The sequence below is a fragment of the Alosa sapidissima genome, chromosome 23 (genome assembly GCF_018492685.1).
Source record: "Alosa sapidissima isolate fAloSap1 chromosome 23, fAloSap1.pri, whole genome shotgun sequence".
Classification (NCBI taxonomy): Eukaryota; Metazoa; Chordata; class Actinopteri; order Clupeiformes; family Clupeidae; genus Alosa; species Alosa sapidissima.
In genome coordinates, this window is record NC_055979.1 from 13,236,137 (window position 1) to 13,255,602 (window position 19,466).

The window sequence follows — 19,466 nt, forward strand, 5'->3', positions numbered from 1 at the left end:
TCATGGAATTTTCTTCCTACAGAAACAGGCCTTGTTATAATCTCTCTGTACACATTCAAAGTTTACAATACTTCGGTTTGTCTGTAGAAACCCTCACCACAGAAGTGTAATTATATTTTGAGCATTAGTGGCATAAGATAGCTACGTGGCACCTTGCCCTGTTAGCATCACTGTAAGCCCATTCAGTGACAATGCAAATACGGTCTTGCTCAAAACGTCACCAATTCATGTAATTTTGCTCTCAATCAAAAGTTTGAAGTTGTTAACTACTGTAAAAGGACCCTAGGTTGTTTCTACTCCGGAGTTACACTTTAATCCAGAGAAGTGGGATTTGTATTATATTAAGTATAAGACAAACAACTATTTACCACAATCAATTTATTTTGGTCTCAAAGATAACACAAAATCCGAGATTTGAGATTATGCTGTATTAAACTGTTTCAATACAGCTCACACATCAAGGCATCACAAAGTGTGACATCACTTCCTCCAATAATGATAGACTCCTGTTAAGAATCCTCACTCTTGTGTGGTCTTATTTGTGCAAATGATCACTTTATACTTTTATCAAACTGAAAAAAAAATTCTTGCACCATAAAATGTCAAAACCATTACCCAAAGTATTAGAAATATGAAATGACAAGTGATAATCACTTTGGGATTCAATTCAGTGTAAAAGCATAAGGGAAAAAATAAAAACACAGCTGTGCATCATATCGTACAGCAAATACCACTTCTATTATTATACCCAAATAAAATGCTTGATAAAAGTGACAAATGTAGTTCCACTGATATATGTCTTAATAAATACAGCCATTGTCATATTAAATTCACACAGATCACTTAAAAACATAATATAATAATAAATTGTAAAACAGTTTACAATTTTGCAGCCATAATACAAACTTTTTAGACATTTCAAGTAAAACGTGTTAATCTCAAATCAATCTCTCTACAGCAGCACCCCTTTTCAAGTATGCCTTTTTCATATTGCAATAAGGTTCATGTTGACCTGGGCAGTACAACTAATCAAACATCAGCCTCGCTACACCCAGGAATGCTTGAGTTTTTCCACTAATAACGCTCTTTGGTTACAAACAGGAACCAAGTAGTGATCCAATGGATAGTACGGTAATTTGGGAATTGTTCAGAGTTTTGGTGTAGTATCTGAGAGTTCACACTCTTGAAGCCTGGCAACATACACACTCACCCTGAAATTTTTACAAGAACTGGTTCAAATTACACTAATGAAATACAAATGGTTTTTCCCCAAATCAAATTTGTGAGTATTCTGCACTCGTCCAATTACTACCCTATCCTATTTCATGTCGCACAAAAATTCCATCAACACCATGAAAAGCAATGGATGTAATGTGTATAGGCTTTGATTTTTCTCGAGCGAAACTAGTGCTGAGAAGAAAATGAAGCCAAGAATCAATGTACCTTTGAGTCTCTTGAGCACATGGTATGACACCAGCACTCTACATACCTCCAACAACAGTCTGTCTGTAACCTATTCCATTAGCAGGGAAAGCAAACTGTCTGGGCCCCCTCTATAGCACCAGCAGTTCTCCACTGCAGCGCTCACAGCAGTTGAAAGTGATGTTCTCGTATCGTGTGTACGGGTGGAACCGTCCTATGCTTTTCTTATTAGGCAGGAAGGATGAAGGCGGCGAGTCAGGCGAGTCGTCTTCACCCTTGATTTCCACGCCAGATATAGGGTCCAGAGTCCGAAGCACCTGTAACGAGGCAAGGAAAGATGAACTTCAGGGTTCCCACTCTAAATCAAATGTAAAATTCCATGACTTTTCCCAGACCTGAATTTTCATAGCTGCTTTAAATGCCTTTTCAAAACAAAGCTGCGTTTTTCACCCAAAGCAACAACCAGTGCAGAGACAGTGACTGACTTATGTAAACCTGAATTTCAACAGATAAAATCATAAGCCATTCTACAGTTAACCAATACTGTGAGCTATACACACATAATTTGGCTTAGTACAGGATAATATTTGGCACCAGCTAAGTCATTTGCCAGTAATGTCGCACCTTCTCAGCCATCTCACTACAGGTTATACTGGACCTTAAAAGCTTACCAATAGCAGTGCCAACTTTTTATCAGAAGCAAAATAAACAAAAAGAAAAGTCTATTGTACCTTTTCAGCCATCTTCTCTGCGGGCGTGTTGCACAGCTCCGAGCTCGGGTTGCTCTTGGGGCTACTGCTTCTGCTGCCTCCCACGTTGCCCAGTAAGTGGGAGTTGATGGCATCGGCCAGCTTGCGGTTGGTCACAGCCAGCTCCCCCGTGCTCAGCGGCTGAGCACTGGGGTAGTAGGTCTGCTGACGACCCCACTGTAGTGATACCAGCAGCTGCTCTAGAGATCTGTCAATCATAGCGTCATGAAGTCATCAACACCAATGTGAGCATGTCAGTCAACACCCATCTAATCAGGGGCCCACCTGTGTTCGAGCCTAGTCGACACATCCAACCAAAAAATCCTCACTATCGCTCCTAGTCAAACAGATGTTATTCTAAAGTCAATCAGTCAAATAAATAATCAGTCATTCAATCAGTCATCAACAGTCAGTCAATCAGTCATCAACATTAGTGGCATCAGTCATTAGCTAAATTACATTTTCTCAGTCTTTATCAGTGGCAGCCATAACAAAAACACAACAGGGTTTTTGTAATCATTGTACATTGCAAACATCAGTCAAAAAAAAAAAATCTAACCACAAGACCATTATCCTTGCTAGTGTCCATCAAAACACATCTATCCACAAGATCACACTATAAATGATGTTACACAGTTAAATTATGGCATAAAATATATGATATACCTGTGTGTGTGCACCATGTCTCTGGAGAACTCCTCTCTCTCATTCAGGAGGTCCTGGATGGCGCTCTGAGCGTCTCTGGTCTGTCTCTGAAGAGCAGCTCTAGCATTGGTCAGCTCTTCAGCCATCACTCTACATCAAAACCAAGACATCATGAGAACTATGAATTTCTGTAATTGGGAAACCTGCAAAAAACAACCTGACAGCCAATTTGGCAAATCAGGATGATCCAACATAAGCCACATAAAACAGACGAAGCATCACTGATACTGTATGGTTTTGTTATAAGAATGTTATGAGAACAACTACAACTACTGGCCTTCATGGGAGCTTTGTCTCAGATACTCATGAAAACACAGATAGATTATAACATTTTCTCTGTCCAGTGTACAAAAACTTGAATATCTGGTGCCACATGTTATGTACCTGAACTCACACTCCCACACATGAATACAAACACACACGAGTACGAGTACAACCACACCCACACCCACACACCTGCTGGCGAGGAACTTGCTCCTCCAGACGTCACACTGGATGCTCATCCTCTCCAGCTGCTCTGCCGTGTGCGCCAGGTTGCGGCCCAGGGCCTCGTTCTCCAGGATCAGCTGGTTCTTCTCCCGCGCCAGCCGCTCAAAGTGATACTGCAGGTCGTCCCCCACCGACGCCACCAACAGCTTCTTCAGCTCTCTGTTCACCTACAGATAAAGGCACAGTTAGTTTATTAGACCTATATAGCAGTAGCCACTCTGACACAAAGTAGTAGGCAAGAACAGACATTGCTAATGAATTAATGAAATTTCTGTTAAATTTAAGCAGAGTAGAATCAGAATCTTAGTAAATGTCATTACACAAACACCTGTACATGCCCTACTGTTCCTGTGGAAAAAGGCCCATTGCTCTAATTGCCGGGCATATTTCATTTCTATTCAAGGCACAAGCCGAATAATGAGAGTTCAACAATTATTACTATAACACTGATGATACACAGGGGAACTTGTTGAGCAATGTTGTTGGCCTATATTCTAATGAGTTCCATGAGTATTGTTCAGGTACATTCCCATTGATATTGACATTGATATATTGGCTGGAGTGAGTAAGCAAATTATCATGATCATCCAATCAGAGCACATATGCAACTGGTTATGTGGTTGCCCAGCAACATTCCTCAAAAAGTTGCCCCATGCATCATCCCCCTAGGTTTATGAGTTTAGCAGATGCTTTCACCCAATGCATAACACAGAATAGGAAATCGACAATAACAAAACAATGCATAATTTAAGCATATGATTGTGCGTGTGCCAATGATTAATGAATTAATGATAGTCCACTGCAATAAATATAACCATTATCATAATATAATGATTATAACTGACCCACTTAACCATTAAGACCTAGAACGCCCCTTAAAAAGGCTCTCTAAAACCTAAGCATTTTCTGAAAACCACCTGCTAAAACCTGAAACACCAATCAGAAACACTCCGACGGCACATCCGGCCTTAAAGGGAGAAACACTTGTAAGGTGCATCCGGTCTTAATGGGTTAATAGTGAAGCTGAAGTTTAACAGTTACTATAAGTATAAGTATAAGTATATATACTCTTTTGATCCCGTGAGGGAAATTTGGTCTCTGCATTTATCCCAATCCGTGAATTAGTGAAACACACACAGTGTATACACAGTGAGGTGAAGGACACACTAATCCCGGCGCAGTGAGCTGCCTGCATCAACAGCGGCGCTCGGGGAGCAGTGAGGGGTTAGGTGCCTTGCTCAAGGGCACTTCAGCCATACCTACTGGTCGGGGTACGAACCGGCAACCCTCCGGTTACAGGTCCAAAGTGCTAACCAGTAGGCCATCTCCGTACTATTCAGAAGAATTTCCATGTATGTAATGAGCCCAATCCACTTCCTCACCTCAGTTTGCACCCGTAACTGGTTGGACAGACCCTCTTTATCCTGCAGCAGCCTGCGCTCTGAGTTCTGCAGCTTCTCCATGGCACTCTTCCACTCCAGCAGGTCGGAGGAGTGGTCCTCCCCATGCAGGGGCGACCCCTTCTCACCTCTCCCATAGTCTCCCCTCCCCTCCTCATGGGGTCCGGCCCGTGTGCTCCTGCTGATGGCGGCTCGCGGAACCACAATACGGATGGCTTCCACCTCTGTGCAAGCCTCGCGGCTCACTTTGCCGAGGTGCAACACGCCAGGAGCCTGAGGCGGTGTTGGTGCTGGTGCCAGCAGGGCAGCCCGCCGAGGACTCACTCTCGGGGTGGCCACTTTCAGCAGTGGTATCTCCGTGGAGATCTCCGGGGCCAGCACCGGCTTGTCCATCTCCATACCATCTCCGGGTCCACGGATGGACACAGTGGAAGAGGCTGAAAAGAGGCCATATTATCAGGGTTGGGATCAAGGAATGGGATTGGATGAGACACAGTCTCTCAAGTGATTGGCTACCGTCAGGTCTGGTATGCAAGTTTGTTTACAGTCTACTGAGAGATACAGGAGACTTCCTACCTTTCATGATGACTTCTGTAGACATAACTGTGATGAATCGGGTACTTCGCAGATAGGGGAGAGGGGTGTACGTTGTCGACACACAGTTGGTTTCAGTTTAAATAATCCCTGACAAAGATAAAAAAAAAAAAAGGCAACGTTAACCAAAACGTTAACCAAAACAATTTATGGTACAGTGTCTGAATATGTCCAATGTCATCTATCGCCACCAATCCATTTAAACGAATATGCCAAGAAAGCTGCCAAAATCATTAAAGCCTAGCTTGCTAGTTAGGTAACGTTAACTCCACCTTCTAGAAAAACATTGTCATGTTAGTGTTCTTCATGCCACATCAACAGGAAATGGCATCTATTAGCCCTGAGTCCGGTTCCCTCTTGGCTAGGTATTCCATTAAGTATTTGTTTTCTTTCGCCGTTATGTTTAGAGAGCTAAAGTTAACGATACGTCGGCTAGCTAGCAACACATGATCTTTTATGTTACTTTATACGATATAACGATACCATAACCAACATTTGCCATGCTGGGATGGCTGCTATGATGTACCATATCTGCGAAAATATACCACTAAGCACATGTTTTACCAAAGGGAATAAACAATAACCCAACTTACATGATAACTACGACAATCTGTTGAAGTTAGCAGTCGCCATCTTTGTTTACCGGATATTGTTGGCGTCCAACTCACTCCTCCACGGCTCTGCACATCTCAGAGCAGTATCGCCACCTAGTGTCCTAGTCCTAGTGCCTGCACACTGCAGCCAGGGTTAGACTACTTGTCCATTCAGTTTCAAGTTTATGGGATTCAACAAACGTACAAATTCAATTTCAAAATAAAATAATTTGTCACAGGATGCTTCCTAAAATGCAGTAGCATACCATGTAATATGGCATTTCTGCTGGGAAAGGCAGCATAATATATTTGATATTTGCATGCCTAATATTATGGTCCCAATTTCCATCTCTGACCTCATACTGCCCCATTCAGCCCCCAGGTCTTTTGGCAACAAAGACCTTCTCCATATCCTCTGCTTTCAGCTAAGGCAAAAAGGCGATAAAGCCTTTGCAGTCGCTGCTCCACGCTTGTGGAATCAGCTGCCACCTTATATAAGGATTGCCCTCTCCATCACTTTAAATCTAGCCTGGAGATTCCCCAAATCCGAAAGATTAAGGGTCTGGCTACTAATAATGTAATGGCCCAACTTGAGGGACGGCACCAAGCATGCATTTGAAAATCTGACTGCACGCAATTGGATAACGCTAAACAACCAATGTTAACTGACTGATTCCGGACTTCGATGCAATTGGATAATACTACGACTGTCATCTCTTTAGCTCGCCTCTGGTCCGCCTATATCAGATACAGATGTGATTGGTTTCCCCCAATGCAAGGGGCAAAAGTAACGTGCATTATTACTCATTGCCAGAGTCTCTCTCTGAGCAAATTTATGTTGTGCTCCTGCAAGAAATCTGGATTCGAAGGGTACTTTAAATCCAGGCCCACCTGTTCTCTCTGGCCTTCTCTGCCCGAACATGCTATGCTCGTTTTCTGTGTCCTACTGTTCCTTGTTTAATGTGTAGAAGTATGTGTATTTTATTTTGATTTACTTTTATTTTATTTTATTTTTCTTTCTGTTTTGAAAACAGAGCTTTGGTCTGTGTAAGCTGTGTAAATGTGCTATAAAATAATTATTTACTTATACTTATTTATATTTACTTATTTACTTAATTGCTACTTACCCATCCTCCTGCCATGCTGGCTACAGGTCAAGGATGGTTGGTAGCTCAGTCCTTGTGATGCTCTGAGCTGAACTGACCATCATCTGCAAAGCTTGGTCATGCAGTGCTGTTGCCGTACCATGCTGTGATGCTATAATCAGGAGGTGTTTCTTTAATTTATATTTACTTTATATGATTTATATTGACTTTATATGATTTATACTTTTATTTCCTTTGTTTTATATTTTTCTCTATGTCTACACTAATACACACTTAGTCAGAATTCTAACCATTTCATTTTTTTATAGGCCTATTGTGATTGTTTGATAGTTGCATGTGCATTTTATTTGCATTTGATTTGATTTACAGTAATTTCAGTATAATCTGAAACTGCGGGTTATTCACGGTCCATGGTTCAGACTGGGAGACTGGCTGGGTTCAATGCGCAAAGTCATAGGATCAAATTAGTTTTGTGAACTATACTGAGATTTTTGATATATTATTTCAGTATATTGTCATGTAACATTATTTTAGAAGTTACCAGTTAATTATCAAGCATCAAAGACATCAAAGGCAAGTGGGCTGCAGGTTTGTAACAGAGTTGTAGCTCACGCACCTTTCAGTACACCATGCAATCCAAGCCAAATGCTGCCATCAGGGGGCACAAGAGAGCAAGACGGGCACAAGAGCGCAAGACAAGCACCCTGAGGGCTTGTCTTCAAACTGGGGGCGAGTTCGACGGCGATATATGTCAAGGCGGGGACTCTGAAATGGGCGAGGCATGACCTTGTGAAGTGAAATTAAATAAACCAATCACATGCAACCAGTGTTACAGTTTTTCTCAGTGGTTTTTCCATATTTCTCAGATCAGAATTGAAATCATCAAAACTGACTCCATAGTCCATCCACTCCATCACTTGTGCACATCATTCAAGCAGTTCCTCACCATCTTGTACAAACAGCAATACTTTAGTATGTCCATGCAACTGATTTTGTACAAATGTCTGTTTTTTTTTTTTTTTCTTTTCTTTTTAATTTTCAATTGCTAATGTCATGTTGGTCAAAATGCACAATACTGGTCCCCTGCTGAATAGTCCTAGTACCTATAAAACAAATTGGCCTTATTTCATCGCTTGTATCATTACATGCAAATGTGTTCAACTAGTTGTCATAATTTGTTGTCACAATTTGTTGTCTGTCTGCATATATACATATTATGTGACCTGACAGACAGCTACGTCAGGATGAAATGTACAGTGAGATGTACAGTGGTGCAAAGCTCTTACCAAGGGGTGTTTTACTGTATTCTGGCACTTTTGCACAACAGTAAAAATATATCCACTCTCTTGCAATCATCCCCCTCCAAACATATTGTTCATTAGAAAATACGGAGTAAATTGTCATATTGACAACAAGACAAACAGTTTGACTGTCTTGACATAAACAATGGCATTTCTAAGAGTCAGTTTGATTGCCCTGACAGTTTCATTGTTCTAAAACAAAGCATTTTGAGCAAAATACATGCTTTTGCAGGTAATACACTATGTGGTGCAAATAACTTTCGTTCTGACTCTCCCACTTCATGCATCTGCGTCTGTTGGCAAAACACGCTGTCAAACTCGCACCCTTAAGATGGTAAATAAGCATTTGTGACATGTGAAAACAAAACATAAAACCACTTGACGACTTTGCTTAGATTGACTAGTTCCTCTGAGAACAGTTTGTCCGTTGAAAGGCACTTTATACTATCTGTGACATCTGTGTGGCAAAGGAGGAAACCACACTCAGAGGCTGATGCTTCAAACGTGTTGTATAAAACTTTAAGCCGAAACCAACATTTCTATCATTAAAGCTGTTAAGGCCTTAGAACAGAGACTGGGAAGTTTAGCATCTTCAGTGTTCTCAGTGTGAAAAGTCTTCAGTATGTAAATCTTCACTCACTCACACACACACACACACACACACACACACACACACACACACACACACACACACACACACACACACCAGCAGGGTGGCTTTAATTTAGCCAGTAATTAAACACCAAGAGATGTAGTCAGTTGTTTTTACATGTTAGAACTGATTCTATGAAGAAATATTTTTTTATATGTTTTAATGTTTACAAATGATCTGCTCTGCTCTCTACATCTGAAGAGGTAAAACAATGATTGAGTGAAACAATGCAATAATGGCAATAAATAAATGGTTTACTTCTCTTTTCATCAAGGAAGTCAACAGTTTAAGATTACCAAAATGTCAAATTAAATACAGTGGAAAAATTATTAATTTTACCCTTAATGGTGGAAATATTTTTGCTTTGGAGGATGCAGTGAGAGAAGTATGTTTAGTGCTTCGAACGGCTAGTCATGTCACACATCAAAGCCACCCTACCCCCCCACCCTGGACCCCTTCCGGTTTGCATACCGAGCCAAACGATCCACGGAGGATGCAATCTGCTCTGCCCTCCATCCAGCTCTCACCCACTTGGACAATAAAGACTCATATGTGAGAATGCTGTTCATAGACTTCAGTTCAGCATTCAATACCATAATACCACAACAACTCATCAGCAAACTGGACAAGCTAGGATTCAGCACCTCCCTCTGCAACTGGCTGATGGACTTCCTGTTGCAGAGACCACAAGCAGTACATGTTGGGAACAACACCTCAAGCACTCTGACCCTGAGCACGGGGGCCCCGCAAGGGTGTGTGCTCAGCCCCCTGCTCTTCACACTGCTAACACATGACTGTACAACCACTCACAGCTCCAACCATCTGGTGAAGTTTGCGGACGACACAACACTGGTGGGCCTCATCACTAAGGGCGATGAGGCTCACTACAGAGAAGAAGTAGACCTGCTGGCCAAATGGTGCACAGACAACAACCTCCTGCTGAATATCAGCAAGACCAAGGAGATTGTTGTCAACTTTCAGAAAGGCCACAAACAACTGCCACCACTGTCCATCGACGGAGATGCTGTGGAGAGAGTGAGCAGCACAAAATTCCTGGGGGTGCACATCAGCGATGACCTCTCCTGGACCACCAACACAGCATCACTGGCGAAGAAAGCCCAGCAGCGCCTCTACTTCTTGCGCAAATTTAAGAAGGCAAGTGCCACACCTCCCGTCATGACCACATTCTACAGAGCATCACAGTGTGGGGCGGAAGCTGCACAGATCAGAACAGGAAGACCCTCCAGCGCATTGTTAACACAGCTAAGAGGATCATTGGAGCACCACTCCCCTCCCTGCAGGACATTTACACCACCCGCCTTACCCGCAAAGCACTAATGATTGTCAAGGACACAACCCACCCTGCACACAAACTGTTCAGCCTCCTGCCCTCTGGAAAGAGGTACAGGAGCCTCCACTCCTGCACCACCAGACTTGCAAGTAGCTTCATCCACCAAGCAATCAGGATGCTGAACACTCTACCCGCTCTCCCATCACTGACAGCCCCCCCACCCACCAGCCAGCCAGGAACCTAGGAACCGAGGATCCTGTCTACCCTAACCCCCCCCTCCCCCACCCAACACCTCCCCAGGACCGCCCTGTGGAACTGCACTGTGACTGCGCAGCCTAACATGTTGCTGCTTCATATCAAGCCTGATATACTTGAAATGACTGCATATCAATGTAAATATACAGTACACACAAGCACAAGTTTAAACTTCATGTAAATGCTATCAATGTTATTTATCACTCTGCCACAATGCTGCTATGTAAATATACAACACAACTACATCTATTTTTTTGATATATATTCTATATTTCTATATTCTAATATATGTTCTATATTTCAGTCTCGCACTTTAATGTCTGTATGTGGTATGTCTGTATATTTTTATTTTTTATTGTCTATGGCTATGTCTATGTCTAAAGTATGTCTATGTCTGTATTTAAAGTATGTCTATGTCTGCATGGGAAAGTAAGAAACGAAATTTCAATTATTTGTATGACCAGTGCATGTAAAGAAATTGACAATAAAGCCGACTTGACTTGATGTTCTTCAGATGACTCAAATAAAGAGTGAGAGATTTGTATTCTTTTCTTGACCAAAGAATTTGCGGTACTTTTTGAGACTTGATTATAGAGCCCACATTAGCGGGGCATATGCACTTGCTAAAGACGTGCCTATTCTTGTGGCTTACAAAGACGGGTTCTTTTGTTGGACATGCTGGCTACTAGCCAGATGTTAGTGGTCTTCTCCTGAACATGTGGTCTCCTCAGTCCAAAGGGCATTTCTCCAGATGGATTGTGACTTGACATTAACATTTTAGCCAATTCCAGCCTATAGATTTTTATGTTTTTCCATTAACACTAGAATTCTCCAAGGAGCCTTTTTTTGTCCAAAAAGTGACCAATGGTTTGATCAGACACTGCTGTACCTTGACCTTGGAGTTCACCTTGGAGGTTTTATTTGGCTCTCTGTCTTTCAGTCTGTCCTTCTGTCCAGCACGGGCAGCCACACCCAGTGAGATTGGTTGTTCTATGCACCTTAAACTTGCGGATGTTCGCATACCCTTTACCTCGCACATGTTTGGATACCCTTTACCTTTAACATGCATGTCTATAATTTTCTCAGGCAGAACGCTTTCCTTTGATTTGTCTGGTTCATGTTCATTTATGTGCACACAATGATGCCAAACTTTAAGTAGGCTGAATGACTGAATACAATATGAAATACATACCACTAATTACTAACAAATCTATCTGGACCATTTTAGAATATCCTAAATAAACAAAAAATGGTGTCTTACAAACTTTCCTTAGCTGTACTCTATTAAAAAAGGCATGTAGCTATACATGCGAAAATTGCTTTGAAATGTATCACTTTTAAGGAAGAAATTCTTTCAATTCGGTGTGGTTTATGTACAGAAGGCATACACATTCTTTAGAACATCCGCAACAATAAGCCTGCTCATACATTTCCTGTGGAACGTCAGCTGTGTTGTGTTGTTTTGACCACAGGTACAGCAGTAATCAGAGAAATAAGTGATCGAGAAGATGACAAAATCATTTAAATTTCAGCATTGTGAACGGACAACAGTTGAACAGTGCTGTTTCCCTAGTTCCCTAGTCATTGGCTAAATTCAATTCGACCGCAAGTTCTCATACTTACACTCTGATGACCAATGATTGGCATCAACAAATTCAGCTACGACTGCTTGATTTCAGTTTAAAAATGCCCTCCTACTTGACAAATTGGTGCTTTAAAGATGAGTATGTGGAAGCTTTTTGAGGAAGGAAACGGCAAGTTGATGATGTTATCAGTGTCAGCAGATTTGTATAACCTTACTTCTATTTAGAGTTTTCACAGTAACCTATGCCTATTTGCCAAAGTGTCAATCACAAGTTTAAGCACATTTTCTTGAAGAGGGTATTTTGTTTTACATTGACCTTTCTTTACATGTTAACAAATCAAACACTTTTAGAGTATTCAAAGTAGTCACATTTTGTCTGACTGACGCCTTTATACATTGGTCAAAACCGTTTTACCTCCTCACTCTCCAGTCCAGCTGGTCTGAGTCCAGGATTTCCAGGGTGAAGAGAGAGAGAGAGAGAGAGAGAGAAAGGGGTAGGCAAAGAAGGAATCGCAGAAACATTGTATAAATAAATGAACTTTTCTGTTGCTGGTTCCTTTAGTTTAATTTAAAGATTTTAATTTGTAACTTTAAAGCAACACCAAAGAGTTTTTTGTACCTTAAAATAATGTTTCCAAAATCGTTTCAGTGGTTCATCAACTCGTAACAGGGTGAACGGCACTTCTGCATTTGCTTCGCGACCCTCTATCGGCTATAACCTCACTATGCAAGTTTGCGAGATCGGGTAGCGGATCTGTAGTTCGATGGAATGAGACATAAGAAACTACATGTCGCAATACATCATACTTTCATAAAATCATGCAACATACTCTACCTTGTCTGTAGACATCGTTATTTCCAAAGACAGTGCTGGATAAACAAATGCCATGCATGCGACAGGAAAAGTGCTTTGATGTTGCTTTAATATATATTGACTGCAGACTTCAGACTGTTAATGAACACTGCATGAGTATCACCTACTAATAAGAGGATTCATATGAGGATCATACACATTGTAAAGACACACTGCATATTTAAATGCAAGTGGCATTTGAACTTGAAGTTTTCGTTCCCATTTGAAAGGGGAAACAAATTGTTGTTAGACTTTTATTCCAAGTTTGTGGGCCTCAACCTCATTATAGTAGGCTATACTTGTTTCCTCACAGAGTTGTAAGACATTTAAGTGAAGTTGCCCAATGACTGTCATATGTTTGTGGACATTGTCACAAGCCCAAAATGTATGATGCTTTTCAGTTTTTTTTGAAAGATTTAGTCATCACTCTTTAAACAAATGTGTTAAAAACAACACCAACGGTGTAGTCCCTATCTGGACACAGAGATGTGTGAAAAACAACTTAAGTTGTGTTATTTTCAACACATCCGTTTTAAGTGTTAGGGGGAGTTGACTGCTGTGATGACACCAGCTCAGTCAGAGTCAGTCTATGTGTAAAAGGCATGCACTTACTTACCATACTTGCCTTGCAAAAGGATGAGCAGATGCATGCCTTCTCCCCATTTTTTTTCAACACAGGAAAAGACACGACTGAAGCAAAGCACAACAGAGCTGACAATGTGTGACACACAAAACAACACCTTAAACCACATCCCTTTGGCAGATAAGTCACCATGTGTCACAGCCATACATCACTTCCTTTAAGCATACAATTAGGTGAGAAAAGTTGCCACTCTTCTTGTGTCTTCTCAGATTCGTTTTACAGCACTATAAAGGACTAAAATGGACACTGTGGTAACAGTGTTGGCGTTGAGCGTAATGGAATGACACAGACACATTTAGAACTGAAGGAGCAGTCACATGCAGCAAGGCTTGTAAGTTTGTACTTTCGACAGCTGACCACATCAAACGTGTTTGACTTCAGGCCTAGTATTTGATTTGAGCAAGGTCAGTTGCCTGTGTGGTAACACAGTGTGCAAAAAGCTTTCAGTAGCCATGTGAAAGTACTGGGTGTTGAGACAGGACCTGCAGTACATCAATGGCCACTGTAATGTATGTCTATACAGTTTGTTCTTACTTTTTACAATTAGCTTAGCTTAACTTTAGATAACCTTAAACCATGGTAATAGAGATCATGTACATTGATCTGCTTATCGAAGTGAGCTTGTCAGGCTCAGTGTCTTACATTTTTTGATATGCTTTTGCATAAATACTATTTTTATTATTGATTGCACTGAATAAAGTTGAATAAGTTCACCTTAATCCTTGTAACATGTTCAGGTCACGTTTTCAATGTCTGCGAAAAGAAAAATTATGCTTGGCTCATTTTCTGTGAAGTGTGAGGAACATAAAAGATAACTGATTTTCATTGACTGCACCCCCCCCCCCCACACACACACACACACACATACTGTAACTATTACATATGTGGTGTTTGGATGTGTGTGTGTGTGTGTGTGTGTGTGTGTGTGTGTGTGTGTGTGTGCGTGTCTGAGTGTAGGTGTCTGTGTGCGGGAATGTTGTCTTTCTGCACCTGCTATTCCCACACTAAGTTACAAAATGTTTATATTTCAAGCACTCGCACCTGTTCTGAATAAGTTCTAAGAAATAAGCATAATGATCAAAAATCTTATTTCTAATTTTTATCCCACCCATACCCTATTTATAATTAAATTCTGAATTCATTCTGAAAATCAGTCCTATGATCAGAAATGTGATCTCACAGATATAAATGGCAAATATGAATGATAAATGATGTCTATATCATTGGTATTTGAGCTATAGTAAACACCTTATTTTACATAAATTGTTATGGCTGTATTGATTTAAAAACCTAATAATGTGGTGGGTCCACCAGACCCGGGAACATTGGCTGAGTAACAAAAATATGAACACCTTACAAGGGTTAACCACAATGATGGAAGATTATGTGCCTCCAAGTTTTGTAATGTTAGAAATATTAGGAAAATATTATGGCAGGTGTTGTTAATAAGATTGTTATAAATATTAAAAATAAGACCATACATTCAAGTCATCAATAACAAATGAGAGTTTTTATAATTGATGCATGATATTTATTTTTCAAATATTTATAAACAAATTCACACTCTTCCTATTCACACATTTTACATCAACTTACATGGTGTTGCTTTAAAAGATTGGGTATGATCAAAATGAGTTTTAACCCATTATTTCAAGGTTGATAAACTATAATGACTTACTTTGAATACAGTAATATCCTGTATATTAGCCGCATCAAAGATTCTACTGCGCTCCGCTCTAGAATCTTTGAGTCACATTGTGTATAAACCGCAGGACCAGAGGTGTAAAAGTCTGGCTTCAGAAAGTCAGAGTCCTATCACATATTTGTTCCAACCATTCACTAAACCAGCTGATTCAAACTAGTACAACTCCTCAGCCAGGTAGATCATCTAACTAGCTAAATCACCTGTACAGGTAGAATTAATATAGGACTTTTACTTTCTGAAGCTGGACTTTTACAACTCTGTGCAAGACAGGGTTTAAATGCAAATAATAATAATCGTGTGTTAAATCCTGTGTTAACTGCACCATTGTATTAACCGCAGTGCCCAATACGCCCCTTTTTTGGGAAAGCAAGCTACCATCATGTCATTGATTCTAATGGGAGAGACGGCTAGCAGTCACAGTTTGCTTTCCCCGAAAAGGGCGCGGGACGTGTAACAAATTCAAAGTTCCCAGATGTACCGCTGTAACATAAAGCTCAATGGATCAGAATCAGATTGGGTTTTAATCAAGAAGAATGAAGAAAAGAAATGCCTTCCCAGGTGTAGCCCGGCCTTGTGTATTAACCTCAAGCTGAAGAAATTTGGCAAAGTCAATGTATAAACCTTGGTTAATAGTCAGGAAATGACAGTATTATCTTCAATAATGTACCGATTCAATGCACATTATTTTGGTTGTTATGTAACAGCAATGGCAATGTCGGCAATATCATGCACCACCGAGATGCCATCCTACCTATTATAAGTCTGTGCACTGCACCATCAAAAACAGTAAGCAATGCCTTAATCATAATGTGTTTTAAGGGAGACATGTTCTCCAGCAATATTCAAATATGCGCAAAGTGCCATTACACAACCTGAGTTTTGGTGAAATGAGAGACGAATAAGAAGAGTCTTAGTAATCCGGTTGTCGGGCCCCCTTCCTCCTGGGCTGTGGCAATGGCGGTACTGCCTCGTCGTCATCCTCCATGGGGGGCGGCGGGGCCCGAGGCCTGGGCTGTCTCACCGCTTGAGGGGCTGCTGGGCTGGTCTCCCCCGTTGGACCCTGGAGGTAACCCTCCTCGTCAGGAGTTGGGGGCACTGGTTGACCCCGGGCAGTCTGCTTTGGTCGTGGACGTGAATTGGTGCCGATGTACTGGAGGTTGGCCAGCCGCAGCTCCTCCTCATCTGGAGAGATTAGAGAAAAATGTGCAGTTGAAACATACTGAATTTGAATTTCCCCTTGGGGATCAATAAAGTATCTATCTATCTATCTATCTATCTATCTATCTACTGAATGTGGTTACCTGTAATGAGCAGTGAGACTTAAAGAGAAAAGGAGCATGCATTGTGAACTCTGGACAGCCAAGGTGATTTGGTCACACTTTTTACTTGGATGGTCTTCTATAGAATATCTACAGATGCTCTGATTATTAAACATCTGTTATAAGCTGATGGCTGATATAAACAGCCATTTATGGTTAAGGTTAGGGTTATGGGTTTGGTTTGGTTAAGGTGGTATTCAGTCCGTAGTTAAAAAATAATTGAATTTCAACTGTAATGCCTCTGTAGTCTACAAATAATAATATTTATTTATCATATATTATAAATATATTTATATGATGCTAAAGTGCTTTACAGTTTTTGCCAATTGCTTACACACTTTTTGCAGAATTTGGCTCATTGTTTCCCTGCACTCTACACACAACCCACAACATAGCACACATAGCAACCCACAACACACACATAGCAACAACTCACATTTATGTCAAAGTGAAACTTTGCAGTTGACACGTAACAATCCTTTCTCAGCATTTAATTCTTGCAGCACAATGATACACACATGCACTATTTTTTGGTTGGTGGTCATATACTTGTCATTGCCACATTGGGGTGCGTTTCCCAAAACCATAGTTGCTAACCTGTTAGCAACTTGGTTGGCAATGGGAAATTGCATTGCAACCAACAAAGTTGCTAACTTAGTTAGCAACTATGGTTTTGGGAAACGCACCTCTGAAGGCCAACAGTAAGTAACATGGGGAATAGACACAATGGAATACAAAGTAATAGTACAGACAGGGACCAGATCCTTACAGTATGAAGCCTATTTTTGCTAGTTCCAAACCCCTCCAAAAAATGCGAGTACAGCTTTTTCAGTTGATGTAGCTAAATATCCAATCAGCAAAATACATCAATAACAAGGCCATTGACCCATTATCGACGCAAACAGGACTGTTTCAGGTGTTCACATGGAGAGTGTCTGTTGTTGCTTTGAGTATTGTTTGTGATCAGTTGAGACCTCTTGAGGTATTATGAGCAAATGCACTAGTAATTGTGATATGAAACCATACTTTTGAACTACTACAATCACAACCTGGTATCAGCAAATACAGGCCATGATTTCTGGCAAAGCAACAACCAAATATGTCATTGTGACCTTGGGGTTTTTTCCGGAAAGCGTTGTTGAACAGTTACCAAAGTTGTTGCTACACAGATAAATGATAAATGGTAAATGATTCAGGGACATATTGGATATTCTCAGCAGCATAATGCCTGCTGAAGTATCCTAAATTTTTGGGAAATGCAATCCAGAGAAGGTTTCAGATGGAACTAGAAACTCTGTTTCAGGAAGTTCAAAATGATCGCACACATTTGCCATATTGAATAATTAACATGTCTGTGTGTGTGGACTAGGCTGTCAGATAACTCTGAATACTAACAGCAACAGGATACATGTCAGGGCAAAGCACTAGCAGTAGGTTAGACCAAGGTACCAACAGCATCAGACTACTTTTCAAAGTAACGGACCAACCTTAAGTATTGGTATTTACACCTTAGTGTCAATTTTCAATGTACTGGATAGATACAGTACATGTGAAAAATGGGCCTTTCAGCTCAAGTCCGCACAGTATGGTGTATTTACACTTTAATTTTCAATGTACTGGATAAAGTAGATGCACCTTTGCCTTTGCCATTGCATTAGTCCACACATTCCTGCATGGTACACAAAGTTACATTCTGCAATATACCAGATGTTCCAGGCACACAGTGGCAATAACAGAGATGTGTACCATCAAAATGAGTCTGAACAACAAAAAAAACAATTTCTTTAAAGGCACCATTAACAATTTTTGACCTTAACACAATGTTTCCAAAATCATACACACATTACCTCATAACATGACGATCGGCACTTCTGCCATTGTGTGACTGTCAGAGCAAAGTGTTGACAGCACAGAGCTCATAGGGAAATATCTTCTCAACTGAATTGATTGTGGCTACTGACTGATTTGTCTGGAGGCTATGGCACATTGCAGTACTTTTTGATTTGTTAATATGGACAGCAAAATCAGTCATATGAAAGATGAGAGAAAATGCAGAGTGAATTTGGTGGACATGAGTTTTGTTGATTGCACAACAAAATGGGGTGTTCATATTGAATGTTCACAGATAGTCAAACAGGGGCGCGTTTCCTAAAACCACAGTTGCCAACTAAGTTAGCAACTTTGTTGGTTGCAACGCAATTTCCCATTGCCAACCAACTAAGTTGCTAACAGGATAGCAACTATGGGTTTAGGAAACTAATTTCTTGTCAGATCCTTGAAATCGTCTGTTGTCATATAATTATTTTAATACTGTTTTTCCTACATGGGTTATCATTCTCATGGATATACAAGAAGAAAAACAGAATTGATAATGGGATGACATAAAATGTCTGAATGAGAGCAACCTAACAGACTTTTCCTCCCTGATGAACAGACAGATCAGGACACTGTGTGTGATGTGGGTAAAGAGGCTGTACCCTCACAATGCTCATGTGGTCTGCACAACAGGATGTGAAAAGACAATGACAGAGAGGGGGAAAAGAGAGAAATGAAGAGAGAGAGAAAGAAAGATAGTTAACCTCGTAGCCTCCTTTTTCTTCTGCGATGGTTCTTGCAGCAGATGGCGATCAGAGACACGATCAGGACCAGCAGCAGAAATCCACCACCAGCAATGATTCCAATCATCACCCACTTGTTATAGCCAAACAGCAGGTTGCCATCTTGAGAACCAGCTAGGCCGGAGAGAGAGAGAGAGAGAGAGATTTAAAGGCCTGACAGTTCATTTCAGCAGTGACTGAGTATTC

At 40.8% G+C, this 19,466-nt stretch overlaps 2 protein-coding genes across 3 annotated transcripts in view; both read right to left on the minus strand.

Annotated features, from left to right (window-relative positions):
* Positions 1 to 363: 363 nt before the first annotated feature.
* Positions 364 to 6,237, minus strand: blzf1 (basic leucine zipper nuclear factor 1). 2 transcript variants are annotated; one of them, XM_042081676.1, is made up of 8 exons: positions 5,953 to 6,237; positions 5,342 to 5,449; positions 4,748 to 5,202; positions 3,333 to 3,532; positions 2,838 to 2,966; positions 2,154 to 2,379; positions 1,532 to 1,739; positions 364 to 1,291 (listed from the first exon to the last, which is right to left on the minus strand). In XM_042081676.1, exons 2-7 carry the CDS (start codon positions 5,364 to 5,366, stop codon positions 1,554 to 1,556), a joined length of 1,221 nt encoding a protein of 406 aa, XP_041937610.1. In that variant the 5' UTR covers positions 5,367 to 5,449; positions 5,953 to 6,237; the 3' UTR covers positions 364 to 1,291; positions 1,532 to 1,553. The 2 variants fall into 2 exon arrangements, with proteins under 2 accessions (XP_041937610.1, XP_041937609.1); XM_042081675.1 differs by having other exon boundaries at positions 364 to 1,739; positions 5,953 to 6,235.
* An 8,896-nt stretch (positions 6,238 to 15,133) lies between these two features.
* LOC121699061 overlaps positions 15,134 to 19,466 on the minus strand; it is an 86,526-nt gene continuing 82,193 nt past the window's right edge. The window contains exons 14-15 of the mRNA XM_042081669.1: positions 19,242 to 19,375; positions 15,134 to 16,525 (exon numbers count right to left, since the gene is read on the minus strand). Coding sequence (XP_041937603.1) covers positions 16,254 to 16,525; positions 19,242 to 19,375 — 406 coding nt within the window. The 3' untranslated portion in view covers positions 15,134 to 16,253. The remainder of the gene's footprint in view (positions 16,526 to 19,241; positions 19,376 to 19,466) is intronic.